Raw genomic sequence first — 25,913 nt, forward strand, 5'->3', positions numbered from 1 at the left:
ATGTCTATCGTCCAGTGTGCTATGTTTAGCTTGTTTTTGTGTAGATTGTATGAGTGCCGCGACCATCGGGGAAAAAAAATTCATTACTGTTGATAGATATGTTACAAAAAAATATACATAAATAAAAAATAATTTTTTTAGTTAAATTAATATTTTGTTTTGACGTGACACCGTCTAATAAATCGATGAACATCGGCTGCACGCACGAAAAAGTGTCCCATTGCACACATTATCCCGTTACGCTGTGTCCCGTTACGCTCATTGTACGCTTGCGCCGCAACTTTCTCTCTTCCACTCGATTGGAACAACCATGGATTTGACTTTTTCGAGGCACATTAAACTTGAAACACTCCCATTCGTTTCCCTATCCTTAACAGAATAACACAGATTGGAAAAAGTTAAATAGCAAGCACGTATAAAAGTTATATTTAAAATATTCTCTTCGTTAAAGTAATAAACATATTTGAATTAATGAGTGCAAATAAAAGTAAATTCATCAATTAAATTGTAGATTTCATTTCACTCCTTCTTTGTATCCATACGAAATAGTGATTAATTCAATAAAAATGATTCAATTGTATTCATAAAAGTATGCAATCATTTCATCAATGTTTTGTTATGACGTCACGTTGAACTATCGTTCGTAAACCGACTTTAGAGACAACCAATATTTGTCATTCAATGAGGTTATTTGAAGCGGATGCCTGATGATGAGTGATGTGCGAGGGTGCAGGGGTTGGCGGCCCGGCCGGGCGGAGGACATGTGAGCAGGGGTTGGCATGCCTGGCGTAGGTGGGGGACGACCTGCAGCAGGACATGCTGGTGCTGCAGATGGTGCGGATAATGGACAAGCTCTGGCTGAAGGAGGGACTCGACCTCAAGATGGTGACCTTCTCCTGCGTCCCGACCGGCCACAAGAGAGGTGCGGCTTCCCCCCTTCCCCCCTTCCTCGCGCTTCCTCGTTTCATTCGTTCGTGCCCGACGACAGTGGTGGGCTCGACAATCACACACGAGGCTATCACCGCAAACGTGTGGACACCCTCCCCTCCGCGATTAAATATTTTCTCTCTCGTTCATTATAAACATTTGAGTACGGTACATCAAATAAATAAACATGTTTAAAATTAAAAATTTTCACAGTGTACTATTTGAGTTGCAAGTAGTGTTTTGATGTATAAACTCAACAACACATTTGCCGGATAAGGTTGTTTTATTTTCACCACAACTAAACACAAATCACTGACACACACCGCCATCTTGCTAAACTCCCAGTTTTTTTTTTTACCCACAATGCCAAGCACTACGAATAGGTCAACATGATGAAAAGAGAAAAAGTTTCTAGGTCAAGCAAATATTCACGCATGCATGAACAAGTAGGGTTGTGCAGAAATTGATTTTTCAATTCAGGTAATTTTTCAGCGGAAATTAATTTTTCCCTCAGGAATCAGGACGGGATTGAGAAGAGAGAAAAAAAAAAAAAACAGTGAAATAAAATAGTACAAACCGATTGCATAAAATCAAGGTGTACTTTCTGAAAATTTTCCTTCGTAACATTTAAAAATATATCTTATGGTTTACATGTTGTTTGGAGGTATCTAAATTCACACTTTCGGGAGCAAAATCATTTTAAGTTTTGATTTAAACTCAAAATTTCAAGGCTCAGTTTAAATTAAAACTTCTGGGGCGGATGCAGTCTGGAATATTTGCAGCAAATAACTCCTGTAAGAATAAGTGTTTGCCCACAATTCATTTCCTCTGGTTCTTTAAAACTGGTAGATCTTTGGAGGGTGTGTTTAAATATAATGTACATTGAGGGGCTATAGCTGCAATTGAAACTGATAAAAAACTATTTCATAGTTAGCTTTTTCTTTGTATGAAAAATTAATTCCATGTAATTTAGGAATTGAATTTTTTTTCATTCGCAGTTACTTGTCCGGGAGGGGTGGGGGGAGATGCATAAACAGGATGTGTACAGACTGCATGCAACAGCGACATATGTGTCATCATCACACAACACGATCAACCCACGAATTCAGTTTTGTACGAGGCTTTTTTTAAGTAAGTACTGTTTTGAAATTAGGCCTCAGCAGTTCTGCATTTGGCACGTGTAACCACATCCACAGATGTCATTACAGAAACATTCGACTGTGTGTACGTTTGTTTGTGAGTATTTAAAGTGCCTCTGCCAATTGAGAATCCCGCGGACTGTGAAATACAGGTACGTGCTTCGTATAAAAAGAACTATGTTTTCACACCTTCCTAGATTAAAACTACAAAAAATATTTAAATGCTTATTTCACTTATAAAGTTGGCAGTGCAAGATGCTAGCAAACATTAAATCACAAGTTTAATTTATAGTAACTGAGAAATCAACTACATAGAATAATTGCGTTGGACTAATACTTGGAAGTTATCTCAATACACGTGACACTGCTTCGCGGAGACATGGCAATATCACGAAGCATGATCACAAAAACTAGTGTAGCGAATGATAACCAGAAGCTTACCACATGTGTCAAGTGTATCATTTGGGGAACACCCAGTACCTGAAGTACTGCTTTAGTCCCTGCTGTGGTTCACTTCACACTAGCTCAGTGATTAATCATTGAATTTATTTCAACATTTTACCTAATTAAGGCATAGTCACATAGAATATAAAAGATTGGTATGCCGGAAATGGTCATTGATTTGTTTTAAGACTAATTTTTTTTTTCTGGGAAATCATTGGGGTTTAGTATTTAGTTCACTTCGAAGAATGACTACAACAGAAATATAATTTTACCAATCACTGTTATATCGTCTCTGTTTATATCCATGTACTATCTGCCTTAACAAAGATGAATTTCTTACAATTAACTTTTAAGTTTGTTTATGCCCTAACTCCTAAGAATCTAAGATGTCTTCTCCCCTTAAACAATATAAAGTTCAGCTGTTAAGCAGGTAACATCTAAGAGTGTCGTAACATAAATTTATTTTAATGTTTATTGTTGAAACACTGATCATTTTGATTTTTTGTACAAGAATTCGTGTTATATTTAGCCTGATATCAGCACAATTTGGTGTACTGTAGAAAAAAAATAGGAAATGTAGTTAATGTCCTACATAAAACATGATGTACCTACTCGGTGTAAAATCGAGGTCGTTCAGTAATATTATTGAATGAATGAAACAAATATTTGTTTATTCAAATTGGAAATGGTGTTTGTCAGTGATAAAAATTCTTTTGATACAGATACAGATACCATTGTAATAGCCACATGCACTGACATAGCCCAGCCACACGTAACAGGTCTGCTTGAGAACTTGTTCTTCCATCAAGTGCACCGTCGTGATTGGGCAGGCATGATCGAGATGGTGACGAATGCGGAGACGCTGAGGAAGATCCAGGTGGAGCTGGGGCTCACCGGCTCGTTCAAGGACCGGCCAATAGCAGAGTGGCTGGCCAAGCACAACCCTTCCACGCTGGAGTACGAGCGGGCGGTGGAGAACTTCACAGGTACGGCGGTGTTTGCCGTGTCCTCGTGCAACGGACGTACCAGGGTGCCGGGTGACTGATGGCTGAGGTCGTGACTCGGATGTTGTGGGTACTATGTCGGTACCTCATTATTAAACATAAAACATATTCCCGTGGTCGCCACATTAAAATTTGAAATTCAGTATAATGTACTTTTATGTTACATCTGATTTATAAATGACAGATTTATTTGTTTGAAATCCAAATATATTATTGGAACTTAAAAAAAAAATCTTACTCATTTCCACCCCCTGGAGTACATATTTTATATTTAAAAAAAAATTTTAAGGTGTGGTGCTAAGAAAGTGTAAGATGTTATTCCGTTCAAAATTGATTTTGCAAAATTAGAATTTGGCACTGGAAATTGTAATGTATGCTCTATATAATTTGCAAAAATTTGAAATAGTACGTTAAAGGGGTATTAGGCTTTGTCATATTGGATTTATCATTATCTTTAATTTAAATTTTGAGTTGTTTACTGAAATGCTGGTATGAGAGAGTCTGGATCACGGTCGGCGAAGCAATGTAATTATGCCGGTGTTGGTACGTGACAAAATAATTCAGGCACGACAATAATTACAGTAGATTGAAAAAATAAAAATAAATTTTTTTTGGTTATATTTGATGTCATGTGACCTTTGTATCGGTGTCAGAATGTTAACAGTTAGCGCTCACTTTGGTTGTCTCAATCTTCATTTGTTTTTGCTTGTATGTCGTCAACTGCAACTACATTTTTCAACATTTTTTAAAGTATCCTTAGCCATGACTAGTTTGCTAAAAAAACAAAAACTGCAAGATAAGTGTCGAGGAGACTTTCAATTTTGGTGGACTGAGAAATATGGCATGATTAATCAATGCAATAAAGACAAAGTATGAGCCTTATATAAGATATTTAGCATCTAATTTGCAACAGCAGAAATCACACTAACCTTTTCTTTTATTTAAGTAAACATAAAATAGTAAACATTTCAATTACTGTACAAATTTTGAGTTGCAAATAAAGAGTTTTTAAGTTAATAGCAGCTACTTTTATTTTTATCCATTATTATTAGTATTATAATCACTAAGTCTAGCTTATTTGATGGTACGTCATAGCCAAATTATTATTTTTCTCATAAAAAATGGCACATTTACCATTAAAGGTTCGCGATCACTGGTCTAGATAATATCTTCCCATGCTTTAGTACATCATCAAAGACTGATACTAACGGGTGACAATCTTAAACCAGAGGCAGAAAATAACTGGATATTTTGACTGGTGCAAATTAAACTGTATTAGTAATAATTTTAACTCTAGTTTGCTAATGTTGACAACATTAAGTGTCCAAGGCTACTTTAAATGCCAGGTTACATGCTAGCTGTAGACATAAAATATAAAACTGAAACTGTACTCACTCGCCAAGTTGGTTGTTTCATTTTATTTGAATTACTAATATTACAGTGCTTTTTTTGTAAATTTATTTCTATAACTTTTTTACAGTTTATTTTTGTCTCAAATTTTCTCAAAAGATGTTTACTAAATATAATCTAATAGCTGGGGAAAAAAAAGTCACGCAAGTTTTAGTAAGTAAGAACTCTTGTGTGACAGTTTACAGCCAAAAATAACAATAAGTAAATATGTGATGAGAAGATTCGTGATACAACACCGATGGAGGAAGAACGGGAATAAATGTACAGGAAAAGCCCTCAAATAAAAGAAATTACAAGAAAATTAAATAACCGACATGATGAGTGAGTCGGGGCTTTAATTTTGGGGAAAAGTAAATGGCAGAGTCCAGTTTCCTTGAAAGACCATTTTTTTTCCTGCTTAAAGAAATATATTTTCCTTCATTTAAAATAGCACTTCCCAACTTCTTTGTTTTTACAGTAAGTTTAAGATAATGAGAATCACAGTGTATTAGGCCTGTACAAATTGTGAGATTTCAAATATCAAAATGAATAAATTATTATTGATGTAAAATTTTGTTTAAAAAAAAATCTGCTCCTATAAAGGAAATTTTGATTGTATTCAAAGTGTAGTGAAGTGGTCGCATATCGCCCAGTGTAACTATCGACCTTGATGTTGAGTAGGTGTACTCGAGACAGGGACGTGTTGCTATCTGGCGGGAAATGGCAGAACCGACGAGCGATGGTTGGCAGACCTAGTGGAATTCGGTGACGTCACAGGCATTGTTTCACAATTACAATATTAACTTGTAATTACCCGCAAAAGGGTCTCCACGTTGTATCGGTGGCACCGTTAATTTTTTTGGGGGGGGGGGGGGGGGGGAATCTAACTTTTCACCATAAGGGTTACCCTCGAATATGAGTTGCACCATGTGACTGTCTCCAGTAGAATACAAGTGATATCTTTAAGGTTTGTGTCTCAGCTTATTGCCGGCACTGATGTCCTTCATCTATCCCCGCTTCATCCTTTATGGTCCTTACTTCCTTCCTCCTCCTTCCTGTACACATATCTATCAAAAAATACAAAGAAAAATAATGCTATTTTTTATACCCTAGTTTCCCTTCCCGTCTTCCCCAAGAGAAAAGACCGCAAGCTATTTCCATGTATTTTTTTTTGTCAGTTTGTTCAATAAAAAACAAGCACGCCCTTTACAGCAGTTTTGTCATGTTGCAGTAGAAAGCATGGGAAATGTCAACAAAAAACAATATTCGGACACAGTTGCGTCACAAAAACCTGTCGAGATAGACGTGATATTTGTGTATGGTGCCAGTTCACGACGGTGAGAGGAGAACCATAAGCACTGTTGCGTGGCCACATGAACACACTCACTCACTCACTCACTCACTCACTCACTCACTCACTCACTCACTCACTCACTCACTCACTCACTCACTCACTCACTCACTTCTCCCCTTCTTGCTGAGCGCAGAGCCTGGTGGCAGACAGCCACATCACTTATTGGCGGCAGGTGGCAGGCGTAGCTTAACGGTGCAGTTCATGATGTTTTACACTCTTTGCTGAGATATTTTAATTATACAAATTATATTTACTCGTGACATGTGCATTAAAACCCAATACAGGCAAGTTACTTAAGCATAGTCAACCACAACAGTACAATGTTCATTTTTTTTTACCCAAAATTGAAATGAGTCGCAGTACACTTTATCAAACAAAACAATTAGCGTAAAATCTGCAATCCGTATGCGGGTAATACATATATCAACATGCCTGATATTTAGCTACCTATTATATGTATGTATTTTATTTCAAAATGGGCACAGTTAAAATACAATGGGTAAATTTCAGATGACAAAAAAAAAATTTTCTATCTGAAATTATTATGATTAGTTGAAAAAAAATTAAACAGTAAGCAGTTTGCAACCACTGCAAAATTATCTGTAAATATTTGAAAATTTTATTTGTTTATTGTAATTTTTTAAATATTTATATCCATTAATATGAAATATCACTGAAATAGCTTGAAAACATGTACAGTAGAGCACCCCTCAACCGTAATTCCCACAAATGGAACTCACGATATCCGGAACTAATTTTCCAAAAAAAATTAAAACATTAAAAAACATTTCCTAAACATTTCCGCACTGGAACGAGGCGTTTTTGCTTTTGACTGACTGTACAAGTCTTGTAGGCGCGCGCGCGCACGTCTGTCAGAAATCTAATTATAGCCAGTCTTTCCTGCGCATTGCGTAAATACACCGCTGGTTTTTGTGTCGAACGTGAATTACTATAAAGATGTTTATGCTATTAGTAGTTTCATTGTTTCACTATGTCAAGTAAACGGAAAATTCCGGCCGGCCCGAGAGTATGTACACCGACTCCCACTATACACGCTGACACACGTGATAGCCAGTAACATTTACTTCCAACGTGTGATGCTTTCTGTTTTTAGACAATAATTTAGTGTACAAATATGTATTATGTACATATTTATACGTTAATATATGGTTAAACAGTCTACATTTACCTGTATTTCTCTATCTCTGTGTTTCTAAACGAGATGCTTGAAGTGATATTCTTGTGTATGTGAAATGTAAACTGTGTGTGGCAGTGACTATACACTCTCCAGGAAGTGTGAATCACTAGCACGTCAACACAGAAGTAACACAACACTGCAGCTGTAGTCCTACTACCTCCCCCGAACCCTCTTTTTCATCCTCTTCACTCATGCACGTACCCTCCCACAGAGATAAGAAACACCAGCTTGCTGGAATGAAGGTAATTCAACCAGCCCAGAGTTTTATGACCCGGCACGTTTTGAAAACAGTACGTATGTAGATCTACATATTTTTTATTGTATGGTTTTATAACTGTGGAAAATATTTGCAGTACAACTTTGGCTATACATGTAAGTTAATATGTGCAGCATGTAATGGCTTTTTTCTTTGCCTCCCTACCGCAACTCCCCTTACCCGGAATTTTCCCATAACCGGAATAGACCTCCCCCCAATGATTCCGGTTGAGGGGTGCTCTTATGTACAAGTATTTTTGAAATATCACTTTTAAACTAAAAAGATACTCAAAATTTGGTATTTATATTTGTATTGGTATTTTGATATTTGTGTTAAAATTGTATTGAATTTAAAAAAAAACTGGTACTCACACAGGCTTACAGTGCATGTGTTTCTGTGTTTTCAGCATCATGTGCCGGCTACAGCGTGGCGACGTACATCCTGGGCATCTGCGACAGGCACAATGACAACATCATGCTGAAGACATCTGGCCACTTGTTCCACATAGACTTCGGCAAGTTTCTGGGTGACGCTCAGATGTTTGGCAACTTCAAGCGGTATGTGCATTTTTTTCGTTTGTCTTTGTTGTTATTATGTAGGTATATAATACTGTCATCAGATAGATGAAGTTAGTTTTTAAAAAAAAAAAAAATTTGCAACAAAAAGCAAGGTAGTTTTATTTTATGTGCACTTTAATTAGTTGACTTAGAATTTTAAAATACTAAGCTTTAAATAGCTTCACAGAAATTAAATTTCATAAATGTCTTAACTTACTTCATTTAATACTAAAGGAGCAGAAAAAATATGTACTGCATACTGAATACTTGCTTCTTTCTGGTTTGGCAGTATGTATTTACGAGAGCTTTTCTGGTGCCTTTTTTTGACCGTACGAGTGATTTACACGGCTTGTTTTAACCAGCAAGTTGCACCTGCAGTAGGGAAGAGAAAGCAACTTTATGAAGAAGTAAATAATGTATCGCGAACAGCCACAGAGAAGTGGAGAAGAAGGAAGTGGAAAGGACCACTATCTCTCTTCCTCCTCCTTACAAACATTACAAAGTGTCATCCTGCCTCATCTGTCATGCCCTTGTCACTTCAGAAGGCAGTCAAAAGGGGCATAAGTGATGCAGTTCAGAGGCAAAAGTATCTAGTTTTTCGACTAAGCTCTGCCTATAGTTGACAGCCCATAAAAGTAAAAGGTACGAACCTACAAGAGGTAGACTGAAAAAAAGTACAAAACAGCACCACAGCAGGTTGTGTGAGATTTTTCCAATAAAATTCTAACTTTTAGAGATACAAAAAATTTAATAGAGATTTATTTTTATTCTTATATTATATTAGCAACAAATTATATTCTATGCATTTCTTCTCTACATTGATATTTATTTCGTTTTTTGTCTGAATAGTGTTAACCATGATTTTGTAATGTTGAGTTTATCTGCTTGTTTTTGTTGCCTGCTTTGCAGTACCAGCCCTTTTTTTTTTTTACTTTTTTTTGTATCTTGTATTAGTACTTGTTTATTATGTGGTGTTCGTGGTGTTATTTTTATTTTTGTCTTGTTCTATCATTATTCCTGTGTTTACTGTGTTGCTATGTTTATTATTATCACTGTTCTGTGCCTACTACCAAGGTTTGAAAATCCTTCGTAGGCATGTGACAAATGTTAAATAAGTAATTAAATAAAATTAAAGACCAAAGAAAACAGTCCAATGGTATTTCCAACAAATTCTAATAAGCTGCTCTATTAGAAAGAAAAATACAGATGAGCATCTTTATTTTTTAAAAAAACAACATGAAAAGTGCCTGCTTGATAGCAGGAAGAACTGTACTGAAGTTAATCTGGACAGTCAGCGTAAACTCTCAGCGAACTATAAACACTAGCAGCGCAGTATGTGACCTCATGGCCGAGATATCAGCCGGAATCTGAACATGAGCAGCTCGAGTGGTGCCAAACAGTAGAATTCCTTATTGAATATAACAATAGGTTCGAGTAGTCCTGTGCTGTTGAAAATCACAGCTGTTTTCCGTAAGAATGCACACGACTCAACAGTTGAGCCCCTCTCATCCGTCTCTCTCTCTCTCGGAGCTAGTGAGACGCAAGTATCCGCGCCGTTGGACAAGTTCTCGTAAATAGTAATACGTAGTCTTATTTTCGCTTGGCCATGATTTGAAATTAATTGTTTTGTTTTTCCTTTGGCAGAGACCGGACGCCGTTCGTGCTGACGTCGGACATGGCGTACGTGATAAACGGAGGTGACAAGCCGTCGGCCAAGTTCCACCACTTTGTGGATCTGTGCTGCCAGGCCTTCAACGTCGTGAGGAAGCACGGCAACTTGCTGCTCAACTTGTTCTGTCTGGTGAGACTGTCCTGTCCTGTCCGTCCGTCCGTCCGTCCGTCCGTCCGTCCCTCCCTCCCTCCCTCCCTCCCTCCCTCCCTCCCTCCCTCCCTCCCTCCCTCCCTCCCCCCCTCCCCTCCGCTGTTTGCACTTCCACTACTTTCTATGACAGCGAGTAACGTTCCTAACTTTGTGGTAGACTGCGTCAAGCAAGTTTTTAACACAAATATGTCAGTGAATGGACAGAGTTCAAAAAAAAAAGATTGCAGTTTTAAACAACTATAATTTTCAGTATCACAATTTTTTGCTGTCATTTGTTTCAATACAAACAGTATTTGCCACAATAAATGAAATAGGTGTTCTTGTCATAATGTGATTATATTATTCTTGCAATGTTGTTTGCTGAAACAAAGTGGCAGGCAGAAAATATTTTCTGTTCAACAGGAATACCCGGTATTATCAAAAAGTTACCAAGTCATTGTTTTAAAAATTTGACTGTAACCAAGTCAGTATCAGTTACAAAAAAAAATGACTTATGTATAAATTATTTCTTTAGAATTGAGGAATGGTGCAAGTATAATACTACACCTTTAAATGAAAATGTCATTTGGTACTTGGTCTTTTTGGGAGTTTACTGAGACTAACGATATAAATTATAATTTATGTGTTCATTGAAATGTGTATTTGCTAGTTGGATGTCTGTGTTTTTGAAAACTTCATTCAATTCCCTACTTGTATAATAAATTACGTGTCTTGTTCACTTGTTAAATTTGTTTGACATTGAGGATGCTAGGTGGTTTATACAATTTACCTTACATTATGTTTTATTTTAAGCTCTTATGTAGAAACACTACTCGTAGACACACCTGCCTCCTACTATAAAAAAAAAAAAAAAAAAAAGCAACACATTCCTTTGTGTGTTTAATTTTGTAGTTTAGACTTGCCAACTATCCTTTCTTACTAACAGAATACGTTGAGAACTTTTAACCAGTTATATTATTTGACCTCTTTTCAGTGTGCACAGTTCTGTGTATTCAAATTGTGGCATAGTTGACATTTTTGTTTTAAAGTGGACTTGGATCTTTTTGTGCAATTATGTTTACTTATTTTATTATTCTTAGGCACTGCTTTACTACCAGTAAATATAATGAAGATACCGTACTTAACTAATAAAAAATTATTCACTATTTACAATAAAATTTATTTGAATTTAGATGTAAAAAAAAGGATATTCTTGACTTATAACTTCAAAAGTTTTAATTATTTATGGATATAGTGGCCAGTAATTGTACATAGATGTAGATTGGTATGATGTATCGGGTGGTATTGGGAATCTGAAAGGAGGTATCAGGGAAAGAACACCGCAAGCAGGTTGTGTTTGCAACATGCCGTAACGTGCAGATGGTGTCGTCTGGCATCCCGGGCGTGACGATGGAGGCGGTGAGCTACGTCCAGAGGGCGCTCTCCCTGGAGCTGTCGAGGCCGGAGGCGGCGGCCATGTTCGCTCGCATGATCGAGGGCTCGCTCAAGTCGTGGTTCACGCAGTTCAACTTCTTCCTGCACAACCTGGCGCAGCTGCGGTTCTCGGGCGACCACGACGACGGCGAGCTGCTCAGCTTCATCCCGCGCACCTACACGTGAGTCCCCGAGACCCCTAGTCCGTGAGTCCGTGAGTCCGTGAGTCCGGGGGGCGACAGCCTGACCAGTTGTTGCATGTAGCCTGTGGTGCGCGTTGATTACCAGGAAGTTGTAAGGCACCTTGTATCTAATGGCTACTAGCCAAATAATACTTACTTATGATGTTTCTACTATTTGAACTAAAGGATCTAATACCATTCCAAGTTTAACACTTTTAACATATGCTACAGCAACCAGAATTCACTCTCTTATTGCAGTCGGTTAAACAAATCCGAGATTACGCTTCTCTCCTGTCAGCTTCACTTCCTGATCTCCATTTCCAATAGTGCTGTTTTGTAGGAGGAAGTTCTCTGTTAACTTAATTTGTTTGCTTTGTTTCTTCATTATTTTTGTATGGAGCCATTGCTAACTTCTTACTTAAATATGCAAATTAAACGCAGCGAACATGACGTCCTTGGAAATATTTTCTCAAAACTGACAAGTCCCTCAGCTGCAGCAGTGCCATGGTGTGCGTGCCAGCTGCAGATGCAAGGAGGGTCGGCTTACGTCTCGGGCGGAAGAGCCTTCTTCGCAGATCACGGAAGTGCAGGAGTCACTGAAACAGAATAGCCAGCCATAGACGAGCATTCTTTCCCGACGTTCTCTCCGCTTAGTGCAATGCTGGAGGAAAGACCGACAGGATTCACATTCCTCTCCTCCCCACTAACGGCATGACTTTCCTGCCATCATTCCTGCCAAATAATCACGCCGTTCCATCGCGTCGGGATTGACAATCCTGTCGTTACCACTAACGAAATATATCAATCCGTCAGGATTGTTCACTGGATTTATAACCCACGGGAAAGAGTGTACGTGTATGGGCTCTTTCCTCGTCGGTTCGGAAGGAATGTTATCATGTGAAAGGAAAGCGTGTCCTCTCACCAATTCCTGCAGTTTTACAGACGTATCGCAAGAAAGTGGTAGCCGTTACTAGTATGGCTGTTGCTGTGTACAGTTTGTGCAGAGGAAGAAAAAAAAATGGGTGCGTGTACTTAGGTACGCACGTGAGAAGTTATATTCTTTGGCATCATTAAAAAATAGTTTTTAATTACATGCAAAAATAATGCGTGGAGTCCCTCCGCGCAGAAGAAGTGAAACTTCGTAATGTGGAAATGAAAATAGGAAGGGGTAGAAACTGATTTTTAGTGAAATCATATTGTATCAAATCAAACTAAAAATAAAGGAATTAATTTGTAACGATTCATAGATTGATCTTCAGAGAGAGAGAGACCTATCGAATGTCTATAAAACTAACTTTTTTATTAGCAGATTTTCATGAAATAAATCATGAAATCGTTCAACGATAAAAGTTGTTTATTTAATTAAGCGGGCAGGTTCGCCCCAAGGAGAAAAGTGACGCGGCGAGACCTCGTGGACATAAAGAAATGACACACACTCACTATTGATGTGTCTATGAAACATGATTTTTTTCTGCAATTTAAATTGTAATATACAAAAAGGGTATTGAAAATTGAAACAAATATGGCGACACTACAAACTGTCAGGATCTTTATTTTTTTCTTACTCTCTACTTAGTTCCTTACAATAGCATTCACTCTCGCTCTGTCTCTTTCTATTCCCCCTCTCCAGGAGCGTTAAACGTTCTTCATTATGTACATGCTCCTGTGACTCCATATACTCAATTGACAAGAAGCACTATAACAATGGGAAAATAAATATTTGAATAAACATTTAAATCACTTTAAAAAATTGAACAGAAGCGCTTGTTGCCGAAAATTTTATGCAAACACCTAAAGCATGACACGCTTTTCCTACAGGAATAGATGAGAACTGAAGGAAAGGCAAGTTTCACTAACGGCTTGAATTTAGAAACGTAATCCATCCAAGAAACCAGCGTGACGCACATTTCCTGCGAAACCCGTACGCCACGCATTCTTCTCGTGACCCATTCACCAGCGTTCTTTCTGCACGGAATCATCATTCCTGCGTCTATGGCTGGCTATTGTGTCGTCCTGTGGAGCTATTAAGTGCAAACCTCTAGAAGACTTCCTACCTACTGTGGATGACCCTAACTACGCTCACGTCGGGCTCTGCATGTTGCAAAGCAAACTCTTCTACGTACAGGAAAACGTCAAAGATGTTAGGTGTGACTTTGATCACATTTTGCAAAGCACAAACTTATCGGGCCTTTGTCTGATCAGTGACTTGCTTCGAACAAATAACAATGCTAATGCAACCACCATGTTTTATAAATGTTCAGGGAAACTTTAATAATATAAAATCTTTGTAATTTTAGTCATAGAGGTTTTGGACACTGAAAATACTTACGAAGATAAAACCTACCATTTAGAGACACTTATTTCACTTTCAGCTGATTCGTGGCACCTTGTGCTAGATTTATAATTAGTGTTTCAAATGAATGGGAAAAGAGAGTTTCAGGTCTTTTAAAGAAGTTTTGATGCTAATGCTGTATTGGGAAAACTTTGGCCGTCGCACAATTTTTTGAAGTTATACTTCTAATGCGACTTCCAACAAGGTTGCGGTAAATGTTTAACGCTCCTGGGGAGGGGGAATAGAAAGAGACAGAGCGAGAGTAAGGAACTAAGTAGAGAGTAAGAAAAAAATAAAGATCCTGACAGTTTGTAGTGTCGCCATATTTGTTTCAATTTTCAATACCCTTTTTGTATATTACAATTTAAATGCAGAAAAAAATCATGTTTCATAGACACATAAATAGTGAGTGTGTGTCATTTCTCTATGTCCACGAGGTCTTGCCGCGTCAAATTTCTCCTTGGGGCGAACCCATCCGCTTAATTAAATAAAAAGCTTTTATCGTTGAATGATTTTATGATTTATTTTTTTAGTTTGATTTGATACAATATGATTTCACTAAAAATCAATTTCTACCCCTTCCTATTTTCATTTCCACATTACGAAGTTTCACTTCTTCCGCTCGGAGGGACTCCACGCATTATTTTTGCATGCAATTAAAAACTATTTTTTAATGATGCCAAGGAAGTATAACTTCTCACGTGCGTACCTAAGTACACGCACCCATTTTTTTTTCGTGACCGCCCGTCTAGCAAGTAGTAGACACGGGTGTTTGGGCTCGTGGGACCGAGCGGAGGCCCGTGTTGACATTGCAGGCTGCAGCAGGAGGGGCGTATCCGCAGCGTGGCGATGCACGGCTACCAGAAGCGCTACGACCCGGAGAAGTACTACGTGTACATCCTGCGGGTGGAGCGGGAGAACCAGCCGGACCCCGTGTACCTGTTCCGGTCGTACAAGGAGTTCTGCGAGCTGCACCAGAAGCTGTGCATCCTGTTCCCGCTGGCCAAGTGCTCCAGGTGAGTCCGTGTCGCGGGCCGTGCCACTCAGCGCCGCGCATTCGGCCGTGGGGCCAACACGCTCTGTACGCTCCTTCCCCACTGCTGTTCTCACCTGCCCTGGCACCGCCGGGGAGGGAGTCCACACGTGTGTTTGTCGTGCCCACCATCCAAGTGTAGCGACTGTCGGTGGGCATGTCACAATTTTAAATTAATTAATAAATTAAATAAATAATAAAACTTGGTCAGCTGACAGCTAAATTACTTTTCGTAAAAAAAAATTAAGTTCCTTAAAAGATTTTTTTCTAATTTATTACGTATTTTTAAAAAAAGCAAAAATATATAAACATTTGGTCTGCAGGTTTTGTCGGGCAGTTGTTCCCTTTCTGGGTTAGAATATACAAGCTCTGTCCCCAGATGTGTCACACTGGGACAGCAAGGCGTGCCGGGGTCTGGGTATATGGAATGTCTCCGCATGAAAGGGAAGTATTTAAAAGACAAGCATTGAATTGTTAGTTTTTTTTAAGATTTTTTTACAGACTATTTCCACCTCAGATCACAAAATAATTGCTAACATTCTCTATTTACCCTAAAGGATTCATTGTTGATTAATTTAATTAATAGCCAAACAATTTGTAAAGTAGATATGATTCACACACAACTCAAGATTATGCCTATATTTAACCGATTGAGTGTTCTGGCTGAACTTTTAGCATGTAAGTTTGTAAATTATTTATATTTTTACTTCAAAATGGGGTGGCTAAATACTAGGGTGGCAACTGCCATCCCTTGTCACCCCTGAAATACGCCTATGGGTTTCGCTATAGAAAATATGAATAATAAGCAAAATTTGTTCAACAAGCTGAAAAATAGTGTATTAATTTAACAAACTTTAGAAAAGAAAAATAAGTTGGTGTAACTTCTAATAATTAAATAAAATAGGGAATCAAGTGAGTTCTATACCTTTCAAGGTGCTTATATTTCCTTAACCTTTATTAATTTTCATATTTGTTGTTTTTTAATGTTTTTATTTTAGCTGCCAATTTTCTTTCTTCTATTTATTTAATCTAAGCTGATGTGATGTAGGAAAGCCTTGTGATATGGATTTTTCTGAATAATATTTGTATTGTTTAGATTTCATTGGCGAACTTGATATAAAATTTTCTCTACCTGAAAATTCACATTATCTTTGAAAGATTTGTGCAATGGGAGTGCATGACTTGATGTAAGCTTTTGGACATACTTTGAACATGCTTAGCAATGGCGTATGTCCAAAAGCTTACATCAAGTCTGAAAATTCACACGGTACATATTTAATCAGATCTAAGACTTGCATCTCGGTAAACGATTGCGTGGGCGTGGTGCATATGAAAATAGCCAGTGGAGCTGTAGATATAAATGGAGTGTGTTATTCAGAGAGGCTGTAATTGATAACCTCTCGACGCACGACACAGCGGTGGTCGGGTTGAGGCCGCAGAATAAATAAACTGCTATCAGATAACAACAAGATAAGTTAGCACCAAGGTGTTTTCAGACTGTTTCGGATTGGAGGGGGGGGGGGGTAGGAGGGTAATTGGCAGACAGACGTTTAAGATAAACCAGTGACAGGTGGATAGAAGTGGAGAGCTGAAGAGTGTAAACCTTAAAATAAAAAAACAACAGTAATGCCAGGCAGTGCTGTGGACTCCTAGTGAATCAGTATATTTCTGTTATTGGCCTTCCACATTCAAATATTTTTTGCTTGTACTAGGATTGGAAAATGTCATATATTCTTAAAGCTATGATAGTTTTTTTTTTGTTTTTCACTAATTGCAAAATTTTAAATAAGGAATAATAAGGTATAAGTTTTTAAAACAATTTAGATGGATCCTATTTTGTATAGTAAACCTAGAAATTTATCTTAAAGCACAATAATTCAGGCAAAATTTCAATAATTAATATTTTCCTGGTTTTTAACAAATACATAGATAACAAGTAGCATAAGCATACAAACTTTGTTACAGAACACAAAATGCATGCCTGCATGGTGGAACGTCCAAAGAAATTGTCTTATATAAAAATAATGGCCTTAAAATGCAATGACCAGTAATGGGGGGGTGAAGCTAAACCTTTAGGCTCTGTCTCACACCCATGTGGCTATTATTTAAGGGCTGCGTCTGAGATGTTACAATACCTACTGCCACATATTTTCAGCAAATATTCATTTAATGTAATATCATGGGTAAAATTTGCACAAGTGTTTGTTATTATATTATACTAGCTGACCCGACAGATGTTGTCCTGTCATTCAATTCAAACTGGAATATACTATAATAATATTAATTATTTCTATTGTTATATATTTTGATATTGTACCTATATGTTTGTAATTTTTTATTATCTCTATAACATATTGTTTATTGTAATGCTTGTTGATAAACAACATTGTTAGTTTTATTTCCTGGCGCGTAAATAAATAATGCTGATGGTTTTCCGACACGGGAACAGGCGACATACAGTTGGCCATGTGAAAAACATGGATTTTCAAGATTAATCCCACAAACATTTAATGACTGCCCTTGCGATGTATTAATTGGCATTGCAAATGCAAGCCGCACTGGAAATTGTAATTGTTAAAGTCGAATGGCATGTCGTTTGGAATCATAGGAATGCGTGGAATCAATACGTCTTCACCTTTATACTTCCCTTTTAAAATTGTGGCTTCTATGAAGTTGTTCATTAATATCTTCACCGCAAGCCGAGTGCCATTACAAAGACATGGCTGGTTTATGTTTCGTAACATTATGATTACCGATCCGATTTTTAGTTGCAGATTATGAGGTGATAATCCGGGCAATTCCAGGGATTTTAAAAATTCCATAGCATAGTTGACATCATCATCTTGGTTAGTAATGGAATCAACCGATTTGTATGTCATCAATTCACCAGCTATCTTACTTTGAATTTGAAAATTCATTTCGTTGACATCAACGTTTTTTGCAGCCAATATAACATGTTCACCTAACAAAACATGACTTTTGTAATTTTCAGCAATGTTTGGGAAAACCATCTCGATGAGATCAGTCTTTGATTCAGTAAAGTGACAAAAATTTGCAGGGAATGTAATTTATCCAGACGATGTGTCAGCAGGAATTTTGCCATTACCAATATCGAGCAATTGTTTGGAAAATACTTCACCAGATTCGTAATTTTGCAATACGACTCGCATATTCATATTTAATTTTAGTGTCTTGACGTATTTCCATAAAATGGACGACTTCAAACATGCATTTAGTTTGTCAGCTGGCATTGATTGAGGCATTACTGGCAATGTTTGTCGAAAATCATCTGCCAATAGAATCATCGCTCCACCAAACCAGTTTTGGTTGTTTCGTAAATCTTTCATTGTGTGGTCTAATGCCTCCAAAGATTTTTTGTGTGCCATCGAGCATTCATCCCAAACGATTAATCTGCTTTGCTGCAACTCTTTGGCCATTACAGAATTCCTCGAAAGGTTGCAAGCTGGAGTTTCATTAACTTGCATGTTCAATGGCAATTTGAGTGCTGAATGAGCTGTTCGACCGCCTTCCAAAGAGCTAAGAGCAGGGTTGTAGTGGTGGCGGAGCGACGCTCCGCCACTGCTCTTGAGGCAGGAGCGGAAGCTCCGCCACTGTTTTGGTGGGGGGAAAATAATTATATATATATGCGATAAACGTTCTAAACAAATGATTGTTGATGTGCGCGCGTGTCTTTTTTTTATCTCTTGTCCCGTAATTTACTGTGCTCTTTACTGAATATCTCTATAGATTTGTTGATTGCTGTGTTAGGATTCGTAACTTACGAATATGTAAAGCTGGCATTGTGCGTGTGTGGTTGCACTAAAACATCGAGTTAAAACTTCCTATTATTTTACCGCATTGGCATTATATACCGAGGCTTCGCTTGCAACGTGCAGCTGGTCGTGGTATTAAAAGAGAAAAACAAAACTGCAAGCAAAAGATACCACGATCTTTTATTTTGTGCGTGACTTTTTTTCCCCCTCCATTTTTAAGGATATTTTTAAGGAGGAGGCAGGAGGTTGGGAGGCACTGCGCAGTGAAATGAGTTGACGTAGCTCTGTGTTATTCAGTTACAAGGCAGCTGCAAAACTAAACACCACATCTGTGCGACACCGATACTGGCTACATTCCTGGTTCAGTTTTGTTTTTATTCCGTTAATTTGTGCGTATTTGTAGACTGTGGTTAAGTGCTGTGCGTTATAGTTTTTTATGGCCATGTTACTAGCAAATAATTTATTGTTTTTAGTCAGTGAACTACCTACACAGCATGAGGAAGACAGTTTTTTTTTTTGAAAATTGAACATTATTAGCAATTTATCTACAGTAATAATGGAACAAAAACCTAAACAAAAAACGTTGACCTCTTTCTTTTCTCGGGTCGCCCCTGTTACTAGTTGTGTTGGTGCTTCAAATATCTCCACTGCTGGTGTTGATACGTGTATCTCAGGCACCTGGGATCAGTATAATCAACTCAATGACTCGCCTAGAGACGATAATGAACTCGTAAAGAAATATGAAGATAGTTCTTGTGCGGCTGCAACTGCAAGTAGTGTTGAAAGTGTGGAACTGCTACACTGGCCAGATGTTTGGAATGAAGAAATGTGGTCAAGGAAAAAAGAAGCTTTCCCATGGATTGATTGCAGGCAAGGTAAGCTAGGCTGCAAAGTATGTTCCGAGGTAACTCAATTAGGCGCATTCAAAAAAGAGCGAATTTCTATTGCTAATGAATGGCGTTCATATTCAGTTAATTATTACGGATCTAACAGATCAGATCAGCTTAAATCACTACGTAAAAAAATAATCGAACACAAGCAATCTAATGCTCACCGTATAGCACAGACAATTGTTGAAACATCTCACAAACAATCAATTGAAAATGTTTGTGAATCTATGAGTAATGCTCAGCATGATTCAACAAAAGCAACATTTAGATCAGCTTATTACATTGCGCAAAATGACCGACCTTACAGTGACCATTTCGGTTTAATTGAACTTCAGAAGCTAAATGGGGTAAATGTTGGTGTTGGTTTACAGTCTCGATATAGTGCTGTTGAAATTATAGAGCATATTTCAAAAGAAATAAAGGAACGGATTATTAGACAAATTAAGGGTGTGTCTGGGAAAATATCAATTATAATTGATGAGTCGACCAGCCTAAGTTCAAAATCTGTGTTAATAGTTTATTTGAGATGTGAAATAAGCAAAGAACAACCACCCTCTTGTTTATTTTTAGATCTAGTAGAACTTTCTAATCAAAAGTCTGAGACAATTTTTCAAAGTTTATTATGCTGTCTTGATAAACACGGGTTTAATAGTAAATACATCAAACAACATTTGGTAGGATTTACAAGTGACGGTGCTAGTGTTATGCTTGGGAAACACTCTGGAGTAGCTCAGAAATTTCTATCCCAGTATCCAAATATTATAATTTGGCATTGTATGAATCACCGACTTGAGTTAGCATTAGCCGATTCTGTTGATGAAGTAGCAGGTGTGAATCATTTTCACATATTTATGGACAAATTATATACTTTGTACAGTAGGTCCCCAATGAATCAACGCCAATTAGCTGAGTGCGCTGCAGAGCTCGGTCAAGTAATTAATAAAATCGGCCGTATTTTGTCAACCAGGTGGGTGGCCAGTTCGTTCCGAACAGTTTCAGCGGTATGGTTTGGATACAGCTCTTTATTCAGCCATTTTTCAAAAGCCAAAGTAGATATGAGTAAATCTTCCACTGAAAGAAGCATGTACAATGGCTTATTGAAGCGATTTTCATCCAAGCAGTTTTTACTTGATTTGGCCATAATGTATGACATTTTAGCAGAACTAGCCATTCTTTCTGAGAATCTACAAAATAGAAATGCTTATATTGTCTATGCAGACAAACTAATTAAGCGATGCATTCGCTTCATTGAATCTCTCAAAGAGAAGCCTGGCACTCGAATTTTAGAGGCCCAAATTGCGATCAAGAAAGGACAGTTTTGTTCCATACCATTAACCGATAACACGAAAATGACATCCATTAACCAGCAACAACTATTGTCTAGTGTAGCAAATAACCTGAAAAGGAGGCTCATGTCTAGCGAGTCAACGTCAGCGTCATCCGAGACTGTTACAAAGAACGTTCAATATGAAATTCTGTTGAATCAAATGAAAGTTCTTGACTGTGATCAATGGCCAGCCGATTTGCCTGTAGGGTATGGCGAAGAGGATATACAGAATCTTTGTACACGATTCCAACTTAATTCAGCCAAGATAAAAAATGCTTACCGGGATTATCTTGACAATAGTCGCTGTATTCCCAGAGAACTAAATGTGTTAATGAGCTGCACAAAACTGATTGCGTGTAGTTCAGCTGAGTGCGAAAGGGGGTTCAGTTTGATTAACATCATTGTATCTCCTACCAGAAACAGACTTTTAATACCACATGTATCATCACTAATGTTCATCAAACTGCATGGACCCTCCCTCAAAGACTGGAACCCTGAGCCTTACATTTCAACGTGGCTGAGATCGCACCGTTCAGCAGATGATACGAGAACCCGCGTAGCAAAAGGGCAACACCAAGATACTGAAAAAAATGTTTTTGCTGATTTATTGTAAACAGTGTTGAATACTTATCTTGAATTGCAGACGTTTTGTACAATGCCATGTAGCAAGGTTACAGTTTTGTAATATAATGTATGACAATGTCTCTTAATGTACCAATTGTGTCCTTTTTGTGTCTATGTATTGTAAAAACATGTAAGGGTATTATTTGTATTAACCAAAAAGTGAAATTAATAGTCATGAAACTCGCCGATATTTGTTAAATTAATACCTCCATATAAGTTTATGTTAACAAAATCTTTTTGTTATTTCTACCAGTAAAATTGCTAATATAGCTTCAATTAGCACCTGGAAATTAAAAATTTCCCGGGGGAGAACCCCCGGCCCCCCCGATTTTATTAGCAGGATGGGTGAACCAAAGAGTCTTAAATACAAAGAGTTCCGGCACTGTATAATTTGGAACTACACCACTGGCTAAGAGTATATAATGCTGGGGCAAAGGTTACATTAAAGAAGTTTATAATAAAAGTAGTCGTTAAGTTTTCTTAAATTTTCTAAGTTTCTGCGCAATTTTCTTAATTTTTTTAATGTAATAACCTTCTACGAAGTATTAGGAAATATTTTCTAAAAAATATGAATGAAATCGGTAAAGCCGTTCTCAAGTTATAGCATGACCAGGAGAAATAGGGGTTAATTTATATATATATATATATACACAAACATACATACATATATATATATATATATATATATATATATATATATATATATACATATATATATATATACATATATATATATATATATATATATATATATATATACATACATATATATATATACATATATATATATATATATATATATATATATATATATATATATATATATATATTAGTGATAAAACAACTGATGCAAGGGAGGTTTCGTGTCATAATCTCAGAAATAGCCCTTAACCAATAGCATTGATGAGAATACAGAAAAAAATTTCCACATTCTGTGTGAGACCAAGCAAGCAAGGATTCAGAAATAAGAATGGGTCAATCAATCAATCCTCAATCCTCAAAACTCATCAAATCGTTAGTGTTCAAAGGATTCGATTTTCTAGGAAAAAGATTAAAATAAAAATATTAAACGAAATAAACTAAATTAAAAAATTTAACAATGATAACCTCTGAAGATCACTAGGATTTTTTTTTCTTAATGCCTAGTGTACTTTTAACATGTCCTTACATAAATTTAAAAAAAATAAAGATAATAAAATAGCCTGTGATGAAAATCAGATGCTGAAGAAAGGTTTCTCACCATGAATAAGACTGAGATAGTTATCAACCAATTTCTGAAGCCATAAAATATAAACATAAATATTTTAGACAATAAAATAAAGTTTTTTTTTGTAGTTTGTTTTCCTGTGCAATTTTTAATATTTTAGGAGTAAACTATTTTTTAAGAATTTTTTTTTTAATGATTTAACTAATTCTTTTAAAAACAAATAAAGGGGGATTTAAGAGGCCATGTCAGTAAATGTTTATTTCCAATATTCTGCTCTAAAAGTTCTCTCTTTTAACATTGAGATTTAGTGGTTTTTTCAACCGAAGTAACTGTAGCCGCAGCGCGTGATAAAGCTACTATACCCTCATCACAGGATTAGTGGGAAGGTTGACAGCTCCAGCTTACTCGACGAACAATGTAGCTGGTTCCTCGACAATCTGAGAGGATGACAATATGACCGGCGTGGCGGCTCACTAGGAAATTGCGGTGCAGGGATTCAGAGTCAAGAAACCTCACATTTACAACTGTAGCATGAGTCGTATCTAAAAAAATTTAATACTTTAAACGTATCGGAATACAATTAATCTTCAAACATGTGGTAATTATTCTTTATCTGGATGTAATATTCCGTGAAAAATAATGTTAGTTGACATTAAAAAGTATACGAAATTCATCATGTAACGTTTTAAAAGGATAATAACATAAATTCATATGCTTAGATATTGCATATACATTACACACAATCTAAATACAATCTCACTTAAGTCAGACTACCTCATTTTTTACAATGCACCATCATTATACAGTTTAACAGAGGTAGGAGAACCTCTTATCGACGTTGTTTCAAAAAATTTAAATTTACAAATATTACTATTTATCTTATTACGATATGTATCTTTATGAATACAAATTTACAAAAAAAAAAAATTGAATTGATTACATTACACTTTAACATTACACAAGACTAAAACACTAACAAAACTTAATTTTATATATTGCTGCAGCATATTAGAAGACGAAATAACCCACAAGACTAACATTAAGAGGGCTGCATTACAAATTTACTTTACAGAGGAGAAAATATCCTTTAAAGATATTTCATTACCTCATTGATTACATAATACTGTCGTTGATGTGATCGTAGATATAAAGTATTGAAAAAATATATTCCATTATGTTTATGTAAATATTTAGAAAACATTATTGCTTATAGATGCTCATTATTTAAATAATAAAGAATCTTTTACTTTTATGTACTGAACAAACAAAATACTTATAAGTTAATAAGAATAAGCTTAGTTGGGTAACATCTTCAATTTGTATTGAATTCAATGTTCATATCGAAAATCATGTACAATGAATGCAACTGATTGAATTCAATAAATATTTGATCTTGTGAAACGGCCATAATGGTGATGTCGATAATTAAAGATGCTCACATGCATTTTGAGAGTCCGTATAAAGCCTATTACAATTCTATAAGTATACATTAAAATGCTTTTAAAATAGACATGTGTAATATAATTAAAACTTTTTTAAGTAAGATCATCACAAAAAAAAATGAAAATCTTTCAACAGTAAGTTATGTTTTATAAGATTTTAACAAAACACACATACCATAAGATAATATTAATCATGCCACATTATTCAACACAAAATACTCATTCCAGTAAGCGCTACGAAAAAATAACTTCTATTTTTATGCTGATAACTTTGCATTGTTTTATATATCATTATTTCTAACTTTTAATATTCCCTGCACATTAACTGAAATTAATTATCTACAAAGTCTTAGCAAATGTTGGTCTGTACCACATACAGTTCGTACGATATCTACGTTAAACACATACATTTCATTATTAGTAATTTCAATTATATTTCCATGAACATAATGAAATTAGTATAGGGCCTAGGTTGTTCACTGTTGAGTACTTCTGAAGTATTTTCATTGTGAGTTAACATACATACCAAATGCCATTGTTCCAGGAAAGTTACAAAGAAGACAACAAGATAATATAAGTATGTATGTAGTACCATATTTTAAACCCCTATTAAATGAATAATAACTCAATCTCTTTTCTGGACTATTAAGTAATAATTTTTTATTACTGTTATTTGTAACTTAAATAAAATGACAACTAACAAATTAGTAAAATATATAATTACGTGCGATATGTGTGACATTTTTACTTGGACGGCAAACGAATATAATAAAATGTGTATGACAATGTTAACTTTACTCATTATTATGGAAAGAAACAAAATGGGCAGATAAGCATATTCTACGCTGACATTTAAAAATGCTCAATTGAAAATGAACATTTCTTCCCGATGTCAAACAAAAAAGTTGTATGGTCGCGAATAATACATTCGTATGGCGTCACATCAGCGGAATATTCCCTTGGCATAAATGTGTGAAGTCTGTGGCACTTGTGGAGAAGTAAACCTTCACTTCGCTTTTTTTGTGATGGGATGTGCAATCGGAGACCCCTGGGGTGGTTGAAGAGTGTCAGGTCGGTCGCCAGACCAGATAGTAAAAGCTGAGGGGCTGAGGATAGAAAAGGCCTATCTCCAAATTATTAAGTATAAATGTTGTCATGTAATAGTTAAAGACTTGATTACACCCAGGTTTATAAACCCATCATGATCATGAAGTCACTGATCAGAAGGTAATGTGCAATACATTTCAATGGCCTTTTCAGTTTTTGCTAAATAATTATAAATATAAGCAAAATTTCAATGTATCTGGACAAATCAAAATATTAATAATATTATTTTCATCACTGAAGTAATATATGATATGATAACTAAATTTTAAAAAAAGCGGTTATGTTAAATGTATTGTATACTTTCAGTAGGCAAAATTTCCGACCCCTACCTCTTATAGACTTTGAGATAAACTGTCTTTTAAAATAACATTGATGTAGATAGGAGCGCAAATTTGTGACACGGCCTCTTAAGTGGTAGTATGAGTGCTTCTGTTTTAGTATGACTGGACAATTTTATATTTTTCATTGAGCATATGATTTGTATCCTAGATTT

At 36.4% G+C, this 25,913-nt stretch overlaps 1 protein-coding gene across 1 annotated transcript in view; it reads left to right on the top strand.

Annotated features, from left to right (window-relative positions):
- LOC134539557 (phosphatidylinositol 4-phosphate 3-kinase C2 domain-containing subunit beta) overlaps window positions 1-25,913 on the top strand; it is a 162,935-nt gene that overhangs the window by 89,732 nt on the left and 47,290 nt on the right. The window contains exons 19-24 of the mRNA XM_063381696.1: window positions 793-922; window positions 3,341-3,496; window positions 8,118-8,268; window positions 9,913-10,069; window positions 11,450-11,685; window positions 14,833-15,033. Of these exons, the coding sequence (XP_063237766.1) occupies window positions 793-922; window positions 3,341-3,496; window positions 8,118-8,268; window positions 9,913-10,069; window positions 11,450-11,685; window positions 14,833-15,033 (1,031 nt within the window). The remainder of the gene's footprint in view (window positions 1-792; window positions 923-3,340; window positions 3,497-8,117; window positions 8,269-9,912; window positions 10,070-11,449; window positions 11,686-14,832; window positions 15,034-25,913) is intronic.

This window comes from Bacillus rossius, chromosome 15 (assembly GCF_032445375.1).
Source record: "Bacillus rossius redtenbacheri isolate Brsri chromosome 15, Brsri_v3, whole genome shotgun sequence".
NCBI lineage: Eukaryota > Metazoa > Arthropoda > Insecta > Phasmatodea > Bacillidae > Bacillus > Bacillus rossius.